General features: G+C 43.6%; 9 protein-coding genes and 1 non-coding gene across 10 annotated transcripts; 9 read left to right on the top strand and 1 right to left on the bottom strand. All coding sequences in view use genetic code 12, as the record gives it.

Moving 5' to 3' along the window:
* Positions 1–37: 37 nt before the first annotated feature.
* PSN45_002489 (uncharacterized protein) lies at positions 38–466 on the top strand (the record flags this gene model as incomplete). Its single annotated transcript, XM_006685143.1, has 1 exon — positions 38–466. One exon carries the CDS (start codon positions 38–40, stop codon positions 464–466), a length of 429 nt encoding a protein of 142 aa, XP_006685206.1.
* A 190-nt stretch (positions 467–656) lies between these two features.
* On the top strand, positions 657–730 carry PSN45_002488. Its single transcript has one exon. It is a non-coding gene; the product is annotated as a tRNA-Lys (tRNA).
* An 809-nt stretch (positions 731–1539) lies between these two features.
* Positions 1540–2403, top strand: CYT1 (cytochrome c1; the record flags this gene model as incomplete). Its single annotated transcript, XM_006685145.1, has 1 exon — positions 1540–2403. The coding sequence occupies one exon, from the start codon at positions 1540–1542 to the stop codon at positions 2401–2403; it is 864 nt and encodes a 287-aa protein (XP_006685208.1).
* A 414-nt stretch (positions 2404–2817) lies between these two features.
* ITR1 (myo-inositol transporter itr1) lies at positions 2818–4422 on the top strand (the record flags this gene model as incomplete). Its single annotated transcript, XM_006684978.2, has 1 exon — positions 2818–4422. One exon carries the CDS (start codon positions 2818–2820, stop codon positions 4420–4422), a length of 1605 nt encoding a protein of 534 aa, XP_006685041.1.
* Positions 4423–4586: 164 nt separating this feature from the next.
* On the top strand, positions 4587–6098 carry BUR1 (serine/threonine protein kinase, CMGC, CDC2/CDK subfamily; the record flags this gene model as incomplete). Its single annotated transcript, XM_006684979.2, has 1 exon — positions 4587–6098. One exon carries the CDS (start codon positions 4587–4589, stop codon positions 6096–6098), a length of 1512 nt encoding a protein of 503 aa, XP_006685042.2.
* Positions 6099–6324: 226 nt separating this feature from the next.
* On the top strand, positions 6325–7608 carry FTH1_2 (fts3-like protein; the record flags this gene model as incomplete). The annotated part of the gene is made up of 1 exon (XM_066157881.1): positions 6325–7608. One exon carries the CDS (start codon positions 6325–6327, stop codon positions 7606–7608), a length of 1284 nt encoding a protein of 427 aa, XP_066013978.1.
* Positions 7609–8207: 599 nt separating this feature from the next.
* PSN45_002483 (uncharacterized protein) lies at positions 8208–10280 on the top strand (the record flags this gene model as incomplete). The annotated part of the gene is made up of 1 exon (XM_066157880.1): positions 8208–10280. The coding sequence occupies one exon, from the start codon at positions 8208–8210 to the stop codon at positions 10278–10280; it is 2073 nt and encodes a 690-aa protein (XP_066013977.1).
* A 97-nt stretch (positions 10281–10377) lies between these two features.
* On the bottom strand, positions 10378–10776 carry PSN45_002482 (uncharacterized protein; the record flags this gene model as incomplete). The annotated part of the gene is made up of 1 exon (XM_006684983.1): positions 10378–10776. One exon carries the CDS (start codon positions 10774–10776, stop codon positions 10378–10380), a length of 399 nt encoding a protein of 132 aa, XP_006685046.1.
* A 1601-nt stretch (positions 10777–12377) lies between these two features.
* PSN45_002481 (uncharacterized protein) lies at positions 12378–15800 on the top strand (the record flags this gene model as incomplete). Its single annotated transcript, XM_006684984.2, has 2 exons — positions 12378–14618; positions 14784–15800. 2 exons carry the CDS (start codon positions 12378–12380, stop codon positions 15798–15800), a joined length of 3258 nt encoding a protein of 1085 aa, XP_006685047.2.
* Positions 15801–15994: 194 nt separating this feature from the next.
* PSN45_002480 (uncharacterized protein) lies at positions 15995–19381 on the top strand (the record flags this gene model as incomplete). Its single annotated transcript, XM_006684986.2, has 1 exon — positions 15995–19381. The coding sequence occupies one exon, from the start codon at positions 15995–15997 to the stop codon at positions 19379–19381; it is 3387 nt and encodes a 1128-aa protein (XP_006685049.1).
* Positions 19382–19387: the final 6 nt, after the last annotated feature.

Genomic DNA, 19387 nt, shown 5'->3' with positions numbered 1-19387 from the left:
GCATTTATCTCATCACCTGCTGTTAGTCTTTCAAAACATGGATACAGAAGAACCGTTGACTTCCAATGTCCGTCCAGCTACAGATGCCGTGTTGACCATCAGGATCATCAAGTCTTTTCCTTATAGAAATGTGAGAAACCATATCATCCACTCCATCAACTTGAAGGAAACCACTCCACAACAATTGTATGAGCAGATGAAACAAATTATCAACACCACCGGGGGATTGAGGCCCTATAGAAACATGGAGTATGATACTTTGAAGTTGTATACAAAGGCCCATGGCACCAAGTCGATGAACTTGGTGATAAATTTCGAAAACGACAAAGAATTTACTATTCTTTCACCTGATGTGAATCCTTCCCAAACTTTGTATGATCTAGGCGTGGAAAATGAAACCGAGATTAGCTTGTTCAAGTTGAGTGACTACTTGGCGTACAAGGAGAACCCCGAAGAAAAATGGTAAATATTACTATAGCTCAATATTGACGAATGTACCTACACACTTCTGGAGAGCGCAAAAAAGGTAGAATATGTAGTGGTCGATAGGTAGAGTGGGTGTAATGGTTCTTTAAACCATGGGACCAGTCTAATTGGGATGTTATCTTTAAAACGACCGCTTGCCGGCCAAACCGTCGTTTTTGGACAACAGCAACGCCTGGCTAGCTCAATCGGCTAGAGCGTGTGACTTTTAATCACAAGGTTGCGGGTTCGACTCCCGCGTCGGGCTATTTCTTTTTAGTCTCCACCATCATTAGCAGTGCTGGTAACAAGGGTCAGGTTTGGCGAATTATCACCACCTTGCTTTGAAACCTTGTTATTGGCGTCTTTTTTGGTATATTTAAGTTGTGCACTTTGATTTTAGAAACACAATGAAAATGAAGACAAATAAAGAATTACAGCACAGAGACGAATGAAATGATGGCGGGACCATTTAACCCGAAGAAATTATCTCTAGGAGTTTTTTGGCTCCATAATTATAGTGAAAATACTGCTGAGACATGAAAAAGGGTGAACAAGCAAGTAAAGAACGATTTAAACCGGCTGAAAACGGCCCGTGATGAACAAGAATCATTAAGAATGTAAAACATAAACACCCAACTCATCAACTCAACAATCCCTCTTCTACCTGTAAAATAATTACCCACCAATGGATGCAAAGTAAGCATCTTTCAATCGAGCTCTCACACCACCGAAGCGTGCCCGACCAAGAAAAACTGAGGTCGCGGACGATTTCATCCAATCACTGAAAACCTTTTGTTCATTAGAAAGGCTCGTTTTTTTTCATCAAACACCAGTGAAAGATTTATTTATTGAATCCCAAGCTTTTTCTAGACAAAAACACCCAGGTCATTTGATCATAAAACACTCGTGCCGTTTTGCATAAGCCCTTCCAATTGCATCACAGCCTACGCCTTTTGCAAGAGTCCCTCAATAACTAGCATATTCTACTTCTTTTGCATTTAGGTTGTATTACAAAAACAATTATTAGAATCGACCGTTTTTATTTATTCTAAGGAGTCACAAAGCTTTTCCAATATGTTCAGATCGTCCATCAAAGCGTCCAACACCGTCTTCCACAAAGCTGCTATTGCCTCGGTTGGGTTGACTGGTTTAAGTGCTTCCTATTTATTGTACAAAGATTCGATGACTGCCAATGCCATGACTGCTGCAGAACATGGATTACACCCTCCAAGCTATGACTGGCCTCACAACGGAATGTTTTCGACGTTTGACCACGCTTCCATCAGAAGAGGTTTCCAGGTTTACAAAGAAGTTTGTGCTGCTTGTCACTCATTAAACAGAATCGCATGGAGAAATTTGGTGGGTGTTTCCCATTCAGCCAGTGAAGCCAAGGCTTTCACCGAAGAGTTGGAGTATGAAGATGAACCCGATGATGAAGGTAACCCTAGAATGAGACCCGGTAAATTAGCGGATTATCTTCCAAGTCCTTACCCTAATGAACAAGCTGCTAGAGCCGGTAACCAAGGTGCTTTACCTCCAGACTTGTCCTTAATTGTGAAAGCCAGACACGGTGGTGCTGACTATATCTTTTCCTTATTGACCGGATACCCAGAAGAGCCTCCAGCAGGTGTCCAATTACCTCCCGGATCTAATTACAACCCTTACTTCCCAGGAGGTTCTATTGCCATGGGTAGAGTATTGTTTGATGAATTGATTGAATATGAAGATGGTACTCCTGCCACCACTTCTCAAATGGCTAAGGATGTTTCGACTTTCTTGAACTGGGCTTCTGAGCCAGAACATGATGACAGAAAGAAATGGGGATTGAAGGCCATCATAGTGATTTCATCATTGTACTTTTTGTCGCTTTGGGTCAAGAAGTTCAAGTGGCAACCAATCAAGAACAGAAAGATCAAGTTCAACCCTCCAAAAAACTAAATAATAGATAGCTTGTTTAATTTATAAGAGTAATATCTGCAAAGTAAAGATGGGTGGTGGGCCTGTCTCGGGTAGTTGTCAGTAGTTCAGAAACCCTACCAGCTAAGCTAAAACTATACCGGCTCACAGCATTTGAAAGTCCCACTGGTCGCTCTAACCATAACTATGTTCTCAGACACACCAAAGTTCTTACCAACCAGCTACCGGCACCTTCCGCTGGAAACGGGTCGTGTCCCCCTAACGCTCATCCGGCGAATTAAGTACTGCGGTTGCGCAGCCCGGCCCCCTCAAATCGCCGAAACCCTCACACCGCCGGTGCATAAAAACATCTCAAAATTCCCATTTTTTTTGTTGACTAAGGCTATTTCATTCACCTCATAGATTCTGTTAATAAATCAATAGAGCTTCGTCACCATGTCTAAGCCCTCACCAGATTATCAGTCGACCGAGAACCTCGACCTATCAAGCGAGACTTCATCTCAGCATCTCGTGAAGGATAATGTTTCCACCACCACAGACACATCCAAAACCAAACCGAGTCGGTTGGTGATTCTATTAACCTTGGCCTCCTCCATCTCCGGGTACATGTTCGGTTACGACACCGGATACATTTCGGGAGCGTTGGTGAGTATTGGCACAGATTTGTCCAATAAGCACCTTACTGATGGAGAGCAAGAATTCATAACTGGAGCCACGTCTTTAGGGGCACTTTTAGGAGCCGTCGTGGGGGGAGTATTGGCCAACTTCTTGGGTAGAAGAATGGTATTGTTGGGATCCAACGTGATTTTTGTGGTGGGGGCCATTATCCAATTGGCTGCCAAAACCGTGTGGACCATGATTGTGGGAAGATTTGTGCTTGGATGGGGAGTGGGAATTGCATCGTTGATTGCTCCCTTGATGATCTCCGAGTTGGCGCCTTCACGTTACCGGGGCCGGTTGATTGTCACGAACAGTATGTTGATTACTGCTGGTCAGTTGATTGCGTATTTCATTAATTGGGGGTTAACCAGAGTTAACCACGGATGGAGGGTGTCGGTGGGCTTGTGTATTGTCCCTGCAGTTCTCCAATTTGGGTTATTCTGGTTCTTACCAGATACTCCAAGATTCTATATCATCAATAACGACCCTGTGAATGCCAAAATGGTGTTGAAAAAAGTGTATAAGGATGCTGACGACGCGTTCATCGAGTCTGAAATCGCCGAAATGGTGGCTTCCAACTCCAATGTTCCAGGTGATGGTCCGGTGTCCAGAGCATGGAACTCAGTCAAGTTACTTCATTCTACTCCAGCAAATTTAAGGGCTTTGATTTTGGCCTGTGGGTTACAAGGAATCCAGCAGTTTACCGGGTTCAATTCGCTCATGTACTTTAGTGCTACGATTTTCGAGACTTGCGGATTCAATAATGCTACTGCTGTATCCATCATTGTTGCAGCTACCAACTTCACCTTTTCATGTGTCTCCTTATGTATCATTGACCATGTTGGAAGAAGAAAGACCTTGTGCATTGCGATTCCCATCATGTGTATTGCGTTGGTGATTTGTGCCATTGGATTCCACTTTTTGGGAGTCAAGTTTGGTTCTTCTGATGAAGTGATTGTTAAAAGCAGCGGTATTTCGGGTTGGGGAATCGTGGTGATTCTTTCAATGGTTCTCTTTGTGGGAAGTTACGCTATTGGTATCGGAACCTCTGCCTGGACTGGAGTTGAATTATTCTCTGATGTTAATGTCAGATCGGCTGGGGCAATGTTTGCAGCCGGTACTAATTGGGCTGGTTCCTTAACCATTTCCTCCACTTTTTTAACCATGTTGGAGAAAATCACTCCCACAGGAACCTTCTCGTTCTTCGCAGGTTTGTGTGTGATTTCGTTCTTTTTCATCTACTTTTTGTACCCTGAAGTATCTGGCTTGGAACTCGAAGAGACCACCAGATTGTTGACCGACGGATTCAACGTCAAGGAAGCCGGCAGGTTGTCCAAAGAGAGAAAGCATCGTAAACCCAAAACCCAGCCTGTGGTTTAGAGGTTCACTACTAAAGTTTATACTTAATTAATTAGTCATTTTAATATTCACAAACATTTGTGAGAATCGCTGCTGGCAGACATTTATCTCTCGCGAAATTCAGAAAACACCTTTTGGTTCTTCTACGCATCATCACATAAACACCTACACACTACAATACCATCATGGCAGGTACGTCAGCAAAGAGACACACGGCTAAGTACCAGTCCATCAACAAGTTCCAGGATATGAATCGATTAAAGAACTTTGAGATTTTGAAGAAACTAGGAAAGGGAACCTTCGGAGTAGTTCAAAAAGCCAAATACATAAAAACTGGCGAAATCGTGGCGCTCAAGCAGTTGTTGAATCACTCGGCCAAAGAGGGGTTCCCCATAACGGCCATGAGAGAAATTACAATCATGAAGAAGTTGAATCACACAAATGTTTTGAAGATCCAGGATATGATATACGAAGAGCCCAAAACCTCAACTTCACAGGATGTGGTTCGAGAGCGAGGCTGCTTCTACACGGTTTGTGGATACATGTCATCGGACTTGGTGGGGATCTTGCTGAATCCACACATCACATTGAAAATGCTGGAAATAAAATGCTTGATGATACAGCTTCTTAAGGGCATCCAATACATTCATGAGCAGAACTTCCTCCATCGAGACGTGAAAACCGCCAATATTTTGATAGATGAACACGGAACCCTCAAGATAGCAGACTTCGGGTTGGCCCGTGTTTACCACGGCACTCCACCCACTTTGGGCCAAGGTCCTGGCGGAGGAGAACGTAATTATACGAGTTTGGTGGTCACCAGATGGTACCGGCCGCCGGAAATTTTGCTTGGTGACCGCAAGTACACCACTGCCGTCGACATGTGGGGTGTGGGATGTGTCTTTGGAGAGCTCTTTACTCGCAAGCCTATTTTGAGCGGGAAAACAGATTCTCACCAGTGTCAGATAATCTTCCAATTATTGGGTAGTCCTACCACTGACTGGTCCGGTTCGTTGGACCTACCAAATAAGACCGACTTGAATATTGGATTGACGTGCAAACGTGTGTTTGAAGACGAATACGGTCCTATTATTAATGATGCCCAAGGACTAGATTTGATGAGCCATCTTTTGACCCTCAACCCATACAAAAGGTTCAACGCATTGGACGCCTTGGATCATCCATTTTTCACGATCGACCCACAGCCGACCAGTCCGTCCGAATTGAAGTTCGAAGAGTGCCATGAGATCGACAAGGAGAGATTTCAGAAGATGGGAGAAAGGCCAGTTACCAAGAGAGAAAGGCCTGAGACCCCCAAACAGAACGTCAAAAGACAGAACATCATACCTTCAGAGCCCAGGATTGCTTCTCATTCTCCTACGATTACCTCACACCCCGAATTGCCCAGTATTCCAATACCAAAACCTGCATTTCATAGTACAAAACCAGATACTGCCAGCCCCAAGCAACACAGTGGGATCTTCATGCCAAAGCGGCGCAAACAACGCCCGGCAGATATCCTAACCACAAGCAGGTCTCAAGACTCAGCCATACCATTACCTAAAAGGCAGAAGAGTGAACGGATGGACTTTGAAAGCGATTTGACCGATTTTGAGGAAGATGTATCAGAGCAGAAATTGCAGGTACTCAATCTAGAACTGTACCGTGTCAGCAGTGCCAGTCACGAAAACACCTAGTCAAACACATAAACGCATACTTTTAGAATAGACACTGTCCCCATAGAAACTGTTCCCAAAATGGAGCCATATACGATGGCCGAGTGCGGGCTTGGAAATGGTCGAGTTCCGAGGGTGCGACTGTGTGATGGAAAAGATAAAATCCTGCGGTCGCATCCGCATAAAGTGAGGCAAAGCATTATATAAACCTGACATCCTCCAGTAAATTCACACACAACTTAAGATTATGGCCACCTTGGAGGATTACTTCTCGTTTCAAGTGTTTCTCATCGTGTTGAGAGAAACTCTCGAACTGGCCATCATTGTGTCAGTATTGTTGGCATTTCTACACCAGAGTTTCATCACTCCCCACAATGCGTATTCCAGGTTGGGTCTGGAAGAGATCGACACCGATTTTTCGGATGATGGTGGTACTGCGCTGACGGTGGAAGGGCTGTCGGTGGTGATGGAAGAGCTGTCGGTGGTGGTTGAAGGGCTGTCAGTTGACCCACCAGAAGCCGTTCCCGATGAATCACTCTCCATCTACAAATACTTGAGACTACAGGTTTGGATAGGAGGATTTTTGGGTTTGGTATGCTGCCTAATATTGGGATCTGTCATTTTGAGCATATTCTACGTCATTGGAAATGACCTCTGGGCTGTGACCGAACACTACTGGGAAGGCACCTTTTCGATTGTTGCCAGCATCATCATTTCGGTGATGGGAATCAAGATCTTGCGAGTCAATAAGATGCAGGAGAAATGGAAGGCCAAGTTGACCACCATCATCAAGAAGTCGAATTACCTCAATAGGGTGGTAGCAGGCCAGAAAGGGTCTTTTGGCGAGTCTGTCGATACGTTTAGCGAAAAATATTCCATGTTCATTCTCCCGTTCATAACCACGTTGAGAGAAGGAATGGAAGCCATTGTGTTTATTGGGGGCATTGGAATCAACGAAAACACCTCTGTGGCGTCCATTGTGATTTCCACATTCACAGCCATAATTATAGGTAGCATCATTGGGATCTTGTTGTATCGTACCGGGAACTCATTGTCTTTACAGTGGTTCTTGATGTGTTCCACTGGCCTTCTCTATCTAATTGCGGCAGGACTTTTCAGCAAGGGCGTGTGGAATTTTGAATTGCAGAAATTCATCGACCGTTGTGATGGGTTTGACGTGAGTGAGACGGGCCATGGTCCTGGGTCCTACGACATCACCAAGAGCGTATGGCATGTGAACTGCTGTAACGGGGAACTTCAGGACGATGGGGCCTTTTGGATGATAGCCACGGCCGTGTTGGGCTGGACCAACAGTGCTACGTACGGAAGTATTTTCAGCTACTTGGGTTACTGGGTGGCCATCAGCTGTGTGTTCACGTCGTTAGTGTTTGAAGAACGGCACGGTTACTTGCCGGTAATCCCCGTAAAATTACAGAAAAGGAGAATTAAAAAGAAGCTTTTGGCCAATCAGATGATATACAATAGTGTTGCCAGGGACAGTCTCGACTCCACCTCCGGCTTAATGGCGTAGTTAAAGGGGTTTGAAAATGACATGGTTTTTTTATTATTTGTGTAGATGCCTATGATTAGCTCCTTTCGGAAAGATCGTCGACCTTAACCAAACTGACATGTGATCTTGCATATAAACATCTCGGACCGACAATAAAAAACTTATCTGATCAAATTACTTGCAGGCGCCGTGGTTGGAAAGCTCATATCACCCAGCATGTGACGGGGTCCGAGATTTATACTCGAGGCCCTAAGTAATATATATTGACTAGTTGCTATGCCACATGCACAAATGTGTCTGATTCGAGGTTTGCTTGGCTTTTGAGATTTTGACAGGAGGCTCCGGTCAAAATCTCAAAGCAGGAACGTATGCCCAGAAAAAACCCAAGAATAAACTTGGGATCCGCCTCAATGAGAGCGTAAAACTGCAGGCTTAACCATGTTAGGCTTTGCAAGTTAGGTTTTCCAAGTTAGGTTTCCAAGTTAGGTTTTACCAACAATAGCCAGTAATTGAAGCGCTTTTGAACCATTACGAGACTGTTCTAGCCCAGTTGAAACCCCATGGTTTTCTATATATAATGATCAACCCAGCTGATCACATTCCCAATATTCATTCTAAGCATGAAGTTTGCATTTAAGATGCGGTTGCTGTTGCTCTTTTTAGGACTTTTCAGTGTTTGCCATGCCCATACTCCATCGCAATACAGGTATACTTCTGAAGCAGATATAGAAAGCCAGTCATGTGGTGACTATCTTCTGAAGTTGGCCACTTTCTGTGATGACCCTCAAATGGAGGATTGTTACTGTGTTAATAACAACCTGATGGCCAGTTACATGGGATGCCTTAGCGTAGAAGGTAAATTGAAACCTACAATATTGGAAAGTATAGTTCAGCTGTGTGCCCAATACAATGTAACTGTTGAGCAGCTCGAGGATGCTTATGAATATTACCAAACAAGTGCCGTTTCTGCCGACGACATTCCTGATTTCAACGTGTCTGTTCCCGTTGATGTGCCAATTTTGGTCGACGAAGAGATTGTTATGCAATACAAGCTCTCTTATGTGTATGTATATGGCACCTACAACAATTCCTTGTATTATGGGTTTGGGCCACTTGGATACTGGGTATTGGCTTTGCTCATTGCATCTATTGCACACTGGACCAAATTTTTGGCCCCGGGGTTCGTGAAGAAAAGATATGGAAGATACACCAATTGGTTCCGGAAAAATTTCACCATGTCTGCAGTTTGCAAGAACCGGACAGAACCCATGAAGATTAGGGGCATACCAATAGCGCTTATCCCCACGAGAGTGGAAACAGCAGTGTCGGTGGGGTATTTGGTGGTGGTGATAGTATGCTCTGGTTCCCAAATCAAGTATTATGCCGATGACAAGTACTATTCCGATGGTACCAAATCGTTGGCGAAATATGTAGCAGTGAGGACTGGGATTTTGGCATCGTATTCGTCACCATTGTTGATTTTGTTTGCTGGAAGAAACAATTTTTTGCAGTGGGCTACCGGATGGAATTTTGCAACCTTTATGGGCTACCATCGGTGGGTGGGTAGAGTGGTATTTATACTTGTGTTGGTCCATACGGTGGGATATACCATCAGCTTCGCAGATCAATACGCGGAATATATGGCCGACAACTACATGATCTGGGGAACCATTGCTACTATTGCATCGGGTCTCATTTTGGGGCAGGGTCTTTTGGTGTTGAGAAGAATGAGTTACGAGATTTTCCTCTTTTGGCACATAGTGTTGGCGGTTTTATTCGTAGCAGGTTCCTGGCTCCATGTCGATACCTTAGGTTACGTCAACTGGTACTATGCTACGACAGCTATCTGGTGTATTGACCGGGTGGTGAGAGTCATCCGGTTAGTACTTTTTGGGTTCCCCATTTCCACCATCGAATTAGTGGCTGGGGATACTCTCAAGGTAACCACCCCCAAACCATCATACTGGCAGTCTGTTCCCGGAGGCCATGCATTTATTCACTTCATCAGACCTTCGTGCTTCTGGCAATCTCATCCATTCACATTTACTGAGGCTGTCGAAACCAACAACAAAATAGTCCTCTATTGTAAAGTCAAAGGAGGAGTAACACATGGTCTTTACAAGTACATAGCGTCTCAGCCGGGCCAGACAGTTAAAATGAGGGTAGGAATTGAAGGTCCATATGGAGAATCAACGCCTGCAAGATACTGCGACACCGCGGTGTTTGTGGCGGGGGGTAATGGAATCCCCGGTATTTACAGTGAGGCCTACGACTTGGCACGTAGAGACTCCAAACAGAAGGTCAAGCTCGTGTGGATTGTTCGGGATTACAAGTCATTGGACTGGTTTTATGAGGAATTACAGTTTTTGAAAGGTAAGAACATCGAGACTATTGTTTATTTGACAAGACCCACAAACCAAACCGCAGAATCGGACAAGGAAAAGAAAAAAACAGATGACTCTGATGGCTCGAGCTTTAAAGTTGCTGAAGATTTGTGTCACGTGGAGTTCAGGCACGGGAGACCTGATGTGGAAGACTTTGTCAAGCATGAGATTGAAGAGAGTAACGGTTCCATTGCGTTTGTGACTTGTGGACACCCAGAAATGGTGGACCACTTGCGGTATGTCGTGAGTCACAACCTCTCGGAGGAGAAGCGGATTGAGTTTTACGAGCAGTTACAAGTGTGGTCATAGTGTTTAGATTATGTATCGTTTGTATGATGCTATTTATTGTATTGTCAATTTAAAAATACTATGTGCAATTTTTCAATCTTTCAATATCTCTTCCTTCTCAGGTCTCCCTTTCCTTGTCCAAATCAGCAAACATCTCGTCCACTGACCCTCCCAAGTACAACTTCAATGTCTTCCTGGTGGCAGGTAATAACTTACACTTTACCATTACTTCCTTAGTTCCATCGGTGTTGATTCGGTCGTATGCCTGGAACCGATGGCACCCACCAAATGCAAAGTAGTAGTCTTTTCCTTCCTCTCTCACTCGAAATACATCTATTGGAGGTAGTTCACCTGACAGAATCTCCTCGATGGGGCAAGTGGCAGAAGCCATGGGCACTCCGTTCAAGGTCGATACCATCGCATCGATCTTCTGATAATCCAACACAGGAGGAATGGGCCGCCTGATCTGGCTCAAGGGCACCTCGCTGACTTTGATATTGGCTGTTTGGATAGACATGTTGTTATTGTAGATAGTTGCAAAATTTGGGACTTGGAGGGCTTTTATAATGTTGCGCGCGGCGGTCTGGGCCTGGCAAAATTATTAAGCGAGCACTCATTACTAAGTGTAGCAGGTCACGAGACCTATTACATCCTACTTTTAGTTTGTTTCCAATCAGATTGGTTTAGGCATACCAAAAAGATACAATGGCTGCAATAAGGCACCTTCCAAGTAATGTACTTTATTTCATTTTGAAGAATACCATTTTAGGTTGCACTGTTTCCAACATGTCTCAAACTTTTTCGAAGCTTAAGAGATTCGCAGCAAACCAAAAAAGAGAACTATACAAGTTATTAGTCATTTTGTGATTGACCATTCAGGTACAAAGGGCGGAGTTGGTGCCCGCGCCTGTTGGGAGAAGCCCAAACCTCTTACAATAAGACAATCAAATTCGGGTGGGTGTTATACGACCGGAGCTGGTTCTTAAATGTAATGTTTGGAGTTGTCTGATTATCTTTAGGTCAGTGACCAGCTTCTTATAAGAAGATTGGCCACTTTAGTAATAGTAGAATAGTCCTCTCCTCATAAATAACCAAGGGGTACCGAAGATTATGCTAGTCTTACGAAACTTCATCAGAAGCACAAGAGTTATATTCAATCATTTTACCCACCATAACAGAATGGCCGTTTTCAGGCATAATAACTATTGGCAATTAAATTTCGATGGGTCACCACCCTATAGAAAGGTTTACTCGACCGATACCCTACCTTTTCAATACTAAGATGAATCACCTCATTTACTCTATCATTACTATGTACAACAAGGCAAATTGCGACGACAGACCATAGAAAAAGCCACAGAGGTGTGAAAAAGCCGTTGGACAGGCATATGGGTGGCCATGAAGGATCTGCAATGACCCAGGCACAGCACAGGCACATACATCGGCACGGGTCTCGGACCGGAACGAGGAAAGTTCCACATTGCTATAAATACCCGACCCGAACTCGGGCTACTCTCCACCACCCCTCAAGTCTAGAGCTGCCGAACCCAAACCTTATTCTCTTCTATGGCAAAGTTTAACATTACTGCCATCTTGGCAGTTTGAGTTTGTACCAAAAGTTAAACCCGATGCGCACTGGTTATCTAGAAAATCAGTGGCAAGAAATTATCGAATCCATCAGCGAGCAACGTCATTGGCTATAACTCCGATATTGAACCAAAAACTGTGGCTTCCGGGATATGGAGCTAGCAATTCGAATGACACAACTCCGATAAGGCGAAGTACTCCTCTTATATGCCATAGATAACACACCCACATCCACCAAGGTAAGTGAAATACCATTGGCCGACGTCTGCAAACGGCGCGGTTTACGATTGTACCACCCTCGGAAATGAGAATTTTTCCTGCGTCAAAAAAAAATTGAAGCTGACGACCAATAAATTTTGTTCTACACCATCATTTGAAAGTGTACCCCCCATTTGGCACCGCCATCTGTGCCAAATCCTTATCACCTCACATCTCCATATAAATACCTTCCACAGTTCCTTCTATTTCGGCACCTATATCCTTTTCTTGGCAAGTATCATCCATTCCACCAATCTGTTGTTGTAACTTAAAATGTACGATTGGTGTATCAATGTAACCATAGGCCTTTTGGTATGCCTCACACCATTTTGCATTCCCATAAAGCTTCGAAACCCTCGGCTCCGAACCGTACGAACCTGGTTAATCGTGGCCTTTATCATTTCATTGTTCATCACCTTCACACCCTCAATAGCCGTAGACGGAGCTCCCATCCACAAGTACGGAGAGGGAAAAATTGCATATTATAGCTGCAGCTCCCAGGTGATGAAATTGGCTCAGTTCTGCCCCAAAGACGAGCGGTATACATGTGTGTGCCAAAATCCCAACGCCAGGGCGTCCATGGCCTACTGCTACGACTATGCGTACTCCACGGTGAAATACTCCATGTTGGACTTGTGTGCCACCGAATGTGACACGACTCTCACTCGACAGGACTTCGATGAGGCGTTGGCCAACTACTCCAAGTTCTCCCGAGACATCAGCCATGACGGTAGCTTAAGTGACGATCAGTTTGTGGATTTCCCGGTGAAATTGGACCACTCACAAATGTTGTTGTACAAGAGGCTGTACGATCAGGTGTTGGGAAACTACGACCGTTCCATCTACTACGGTGGTGTGCTCATTCTCTACTGGTTGGTGTTTTTTTTGGGTGTTTCCATCATTAACTGGTCCAAGTTCATCTTTCCGCACTTGGTGAAGCGGATGGTGGATCCATACACAAACTGGCTCAGAAAACACCTCTTTGTGCCGGCCACAGCCGGACTTAGAAAGACCAACGAGAAGCCGTTTTTGAAGGTTCTTGACTTTTTGGTGCCCACCCGGTTGGAAACTGCATCCTTGACAGGTTTTTTTATTCTACTCGCACATCTCGTGACCAAAGAAATGCACTACGTGGATGGAGATCCTATCTTTACCAGCAAGGGCCGGGCGTTCCTCCGGTACTATGCGGTTCGAACCAGTATTCTCACGAGCTCCATGATGCCGTTGTTAATTCTTTTTGGTGGTAGAAATAACGTTTTGCAGGTGGCCACCAGGTGGGACTATTCTTCATTTATCACCTTGCACAGGTGGATCTCCCGAATGCTTGTGATTTTGATCACTGGCCACTCGTTGTTCTACAGTTTGTATACGTCTGACTTTTATGAATTAGCCTCATATGATTATATCAGATGGGGGATTCTTGGAACCCTCAGTGGGTTGGTCTTGTGCGTTCACAGCTTGTTGGTTCTCCGACGAAAATACTACGAGGTTTTCTTGTTGCTCCACATCGTGTTGGCCCTTGGCTTCATTCTCGGGGCATACATACACGTGATGTACCTCTACTGCTTATGGTTCTATCACTTCACGTTTGCCGTATGGATCTTCGATAGAGTGATACGAATTGGCCGGTTGATAAGCTTTGGCTTCCCTCATGCACATGTGATGCTTTTGGCTGACGAAGCCTTGAAAGTGGTGATTCCAAAGCCAGCTGAATGGGAAACAATCCCAGGAGGCCATGTTTTTCTTCATTTTTTGAGACCTTCTTGTTTCTGGCAATCCCATCCTTTCACATATACCATCTCACCCAACAACCCCAACGAAATAGTGGTTTTCATCAAGGTGAAGAAGGGGGTCACCGAGTCTCTTTATCATTATCTCCAAACCCACCCTGGCAAATCTGTTAGTATCCGGGTTGCAGTTGAAGGCTCCTATGGAGAACAGACTCCTGCCAGCAGGTACAATAGTGCTATGTTTGTGGCTGGAGGAAACGGTATACCAGGTATCTTTGCTGAAGCAGTTGATTTGGTCAGATATCCGTCGAACCAGAAGGTCCGTTTGATCTGGGTGGTAAGAGAATATCGATCTTTGTACTGGTTTTACGAAGAGCTTTTATCGTTGAAGAACACTCATATCGAAACAATTATCTACGTCACAAAACCCGAAAGCTATGCCCATCTTGACGAATTCAATCTTCGGTTCCCTGGAGCTGAACATGAAGTCAGCGGTGAAGAGACCTCTTTGACATCCATGCCATTAATGAGCTATGGATCTTCTGACAGCACAACGGCGGAACAGGTCATTGATAAGATCCACCGTGAGTTGTCGTTTATCACCTTTGAAGAGGGAAGACCTTCAATGGATGGAATTGTCAAACATACCATCAAGGAAAGTGAAGGTTCTGCTGCCTTCATTACCTGTGGTCATCCAGTAATGGTAGACGATTTAAGGGCAGCCGTGGTTGCAAATATAGACAACGAGAGCCACAAGCGTGTGGATTACTTTGAACAGCTCCAGGTTTGGGCTTAATATTCCATTCTCATTTATAGAATCATGCATTAGTATATTTATTCCAATATATTTATTCCAATCTAATTTTTCGCACCCATCTCATCGCACATCTCAATTGAATAATTTTTTCTCGGTCAATATACCAAAAGTAACATGATTAGAACTGTCAAGCCTAAGAACGCCCGTTCGAAGAGAGCCTTGGCCAAGAAGGAGTCAAAGTTGGTGGAAAACACCAAGTCTGCTTTGTTTGTGCCTGGATCCACCGGCAACAAATTTTTACACGATGCCATGTGTGATTTGATGGCCTTCAAAAAACCTCATGCCAAAAGATTCTCCAAGAAGAACGAAGTCAGACCTTTTGAAGATCCTGCAACCTTGGAATTCTTCAGTGAAAAGAACGACACTTCGTTAATTGTTTTGTCAAGCCACAACAAGAAAAGACCAAACACCTTGATTTTTTCAAGATTCTTCAACCACAAAGTGTACGACATGATTGAATTGTCCATACAAGACAACCACAAATTGTTACAGGATTTCAAGAAATTGACATTCACTGTAGGCTTAAAGCCCATGTTTGTGTTCAACGGGCCAGCATTCGACTCGGTTCCTGCTCTTCAACATGTCAAGTCTTTGTTTATGGATTTCTTCAGAGGTGAAGAGACAGACTTACAAGACGTGGCAGGTTTACAATTTGTCATTTCTGTATCTGTCGGGGAAATAGAAGACCCAAATTCCACCAATTTGCCCTTGGTCCATTTCAGAGTGTATAAATTGAAGAGTTACAAGTCTGGACAGAAACTCCCCAGAATAGAGCTTGAGGAAATCGGACCAAGATTCGACTTCAAGATCGGAAGAAGAACCAGCCCTGCCCCCGAAGTGGAGAAGGAAGCGTTCCAGAAACCCAAACAATTACAAGCCAGAGAAAAGAAGAATGTCAAGGTTGATTTCATGGGTGATAAGGTTGCTCAAATCCATGTTGGTAACCAAGACTTAGGTAAGTTGCAGACCAGAAAGATGAAGGGGTTGAAGTCGAAATACGACCAGCTTTCAAGCGACGAAGACGACGAAGAAGGAGACGAAATCGAATACGATGATGAAGATGATGATGAGGTTTATGACGATGCTCAAGACATCATCTCTGATGATGAAGACGAAGAAGCTCCTTCCAGCAAAAAACAAAAAGTTTGAAAGTTGACCACTTATGCCTCATGACCTCTACTTAAAGATGTGTGTCCATATCTCCCCTAGCCACTCCGAGTATGTAGATACTTGTACATTAATAGTGAATTTATATTGCATTGGACAGTATTCGCGACGGGTCCTCGAAATTTTTCATGTTTTTTGCTGCGACTTCAACAGTTTTGTTTATAAAGAACTACAACATGTCTACGGATAAAAGATCTATTTTCAGGCCCAGGAAAGCTCGTAAAACTAAAAAGAGTGCCACTCCTGAATCAGGCGATCCAGGCTTTGTAAACACAACGTCACAAATATATGAATTGACCAAAACCAACTACTATTGCATATCAAGACTTCCTGCGTTGCCAAACGTATTATCGAGAAAACCAGACACAGTTCTTAATGGATACGCCGATGGTACTTCCAGCTACTCTGTAGTGGTTTCAAAAGAAGGTATATATGTCTGGTGTTACAAGTCGACCGACTCATCCCCATTGACCATCGAGTTCCCCATAGAAGATGCTCAAGGTATATTACCATTGGCAATCTTAACCAACCCTTCTAGCGGGAGTTCTAAAGACCCCGGAATCGTCATCATCAACTCGTCATCCAGGGTTTTGAAGTTCTTCGAAAGTGTACAGCATTCACCAGCATTGGGGTTGATAGGAAATAAGGATTTGGAGATATCTCTTCCAATCGAATCCGAGAGAGGTGAGTTTATTACTTTAGCCGAGAACGTAGAGCCGGCAGGAATCATCATCGTCACCTCATGGAAAAGAGTGTTGCTTGTAAACCTCCGAGACCGCAAAAATAAACCGGCCTTGTCTTTGGTTTCTGTGATAAAGCCCGCATCCAACTTCTTATCTCGATTCTTCAAGAGGGACGATATAAACGACGACATAGTGTGTACAAGATCGGGAAACTTGAACAATGCTGGTACACAACAACAAATCGTCATACAAGAGAAGTCGGGTTTATTCCACCTTATAACGGTCCAGCTATCTTCGACTTCAGGTCACCCATTCATAGACTGGTCCCTTTCATTTACGCACAACATGAATACGTACGTGGAAAGCAATATCGATGGCTTTAACAAGCTCGCTACGCAAAACATTCAATATCTCGATACCTGGAGAATCAACAACATTTCGGTGGAAGATACTTATTTGATCTTATGTCTCATCACAGACCAATTCAAAAAATCAGACAACGACCTAAACAATTTGGTTTTGATAACTGCAAAGATAAATAAGAGTGGTGTATTGGTCTACGGATCTCACAGGACTAACCGTTTCGATGGGAGCATCGGCGACATACCTCCTAAGCTCTTTGTTCCTTACCCTCAAACTACAGCATTTATTCTACTCAAGAATTCCTTGATCTTGACGGAGTTAGATTACTCTTATATTCTGCAGAAAGGAACCGTTCTGTACTATAAACCTAGATGGGAAGATATCATTAAGCTAAAGGATTCTGTGGATGTCATAGGGTATGGATATGAAAATCAGTCAACTGATTCAAATCTGGCATTGATTTTGTTGACAGAATCCTCTGGAGTTCTTAGAATCGAAAAATTTTCACAAGGATCAACTGGGGACTCCTTAAAACCCGTCAATTTGGTCAAATCTCACATAGAACAGGCCATATTCTATTCTAAAGACTCTTCCATTGACTTCAACTTAACAGGAAAGTTTTCCCAGGAGACCATTGACGAAGCTGTATCCCAAATCATTCAAGAAATAATGGGCTCCAACTCCCAATATCTTCCGAAGTTTTCTCCCACCATAAGCTCGTTGTTAGAGAACAAGGCAAAATTATTGATCAACTTGATTGAGTACTGTAATGCAAATTTTCCGTTATTGGGGGAACACATCAAAATTAATATCATCTATGAATTGGAGAAAACTCAAACTTCTCAACACGTTTGGGGCCTGGTAGACTCAGGTAGTGAACGTGCGGTCAAGTTGAGGAAATTACTAAAGGAAGTGGTTTTAAAACACGAACCGACTTTAGGTTCTAGTGATGATGGAATGAGACGTTACTTCAACAATAAGACTGATTCGATCAACTTGGTATTCACAGATTTCTTGACTGCGTCGATAAAAGCTGATGTGTCGGCAGATTTTCTATTGAACTTGATAACCAAGGTACTATACGAATCGATCATGGTCAATGAGATCAAGTACGCACAGGACATAGCCAGTCGGAAATCTTGGATCTTCGACACTGACTTGCTATTGGACATTGAGAAGTTCTTCGACACAAACTATTGTAATGATAGTATTGCTTTCACGAATCCTATCGACGTGAGAGGCAATATCAGTCAGTTGTGCAATGCATTGCATTATTTCATCAATGAAGCCATCGACTACATGAAAGAAGAATCCAACGAAAGCTTAACCAAATACGTGAAATGGTACAACAAGAACAAAGTGAAATGGATCCAATGCCTATTATCCAACAATTTGGGCGAAGATGCCATAGAGATGGTGGAGAAGTATCAAAATTTCACCTCCCTTGCATCGATTATCGAGGAAGAGCGGGAAAAGACTGCTGAAATATACGGTCTTGACAGCGCGGAGTACCAAATGATGTTGACCAAGTACTACGTTTACTTTGAGAGATACCAATACAGTTTTGCTAGCGCCTTGTTTGATTACTACATCAAAAACGATAAGATTCAAATATTTTTGACGGGATTCCCCAGATATAAGCACTTATTGGATCAATATTTGGAGAGCAAATACGACATGGCTTCTAATGTCGCCTGGATCAGAAAGCTACTAGATGGCGAGTATGCCGATGCTTCAAGATATTTGTTGAGGTCGGCAGAGATCAATGGTAGCGAATCTCAGAACAATCAAGAGTTGAAGTATTCTTTGGCCAAGTTGAGTGCTATGGCTTCCGAGACCGCTGGTAAGATGGACGTTGATTCTACATTGTTTAGAATTGAAACGAAGCTAATCCTTATCAGAATCCAGCGGTCTTTATTCCAGTATGTGAACGAAGCTGTGATAAAATCCCAGGGTGATGAAGACCTCAAGTTGAAGATGTTCCTCAAGTTTGTCAACAATGCTCTTGACCAAAGTGCAGCTCAAGGTATCTTTCAACACACATTTCCAGACTTCATTAATAACAAAACTCTCGGAGAATCGGTGTTGATAGACTACTTGACGTTTGTAAGGCCTTCGTCAAAATTCAACAATGGGTTCTCCAACGCGTTTCGAGTGGCGTCCTTGTTGCCAGATGAAGCCACTTACAAGCTCGAGACAAAGAAAATCTGGTGTAGATTATTATCGATCACAGAAGACTGGAGCGAGTTGAATAGCACCTCTGAAAAGACAGATGCGTTTGTCACGAGAAAGCTCAAGAGCCTGGTTCTTTTCAAAACGGTGCTATCTATTCATGACAAAGAAATCCATATCTTGGAACAAATGTTGAAGGAGGAGGAGCCCAAGTTCAACCAAGACAATGTTTTGTTGTTCGAGTTGGATAATAGTTTCTTCCACAAATCTGTTGGCTACGCCAAAAAGTATAATATACTTAACTGGATTCATTCTATTAAAACCGAAACCGATTTGAACATATAGAAGCTA

Source organism: Yamadazyma tenuis, chromosome 3 (assembly GCF_029203305.1).
Source record: "Yamadazyma tenuis chromosome 3, complete sequence".
In the NCBI taxonomy this organism is placed as follows: Eukaryota; Fungi; Ascomycota; class Pichiomycetes; order Serinales; family Debaryomycetaceae; genus Yamadazyma; species Yamadazyma tenuis.
The sequence above is the reverse complement of the archived record's forward strand: the minus strand, read 5'-3'. Positions and strand labels throughout refer to the sequence as shown.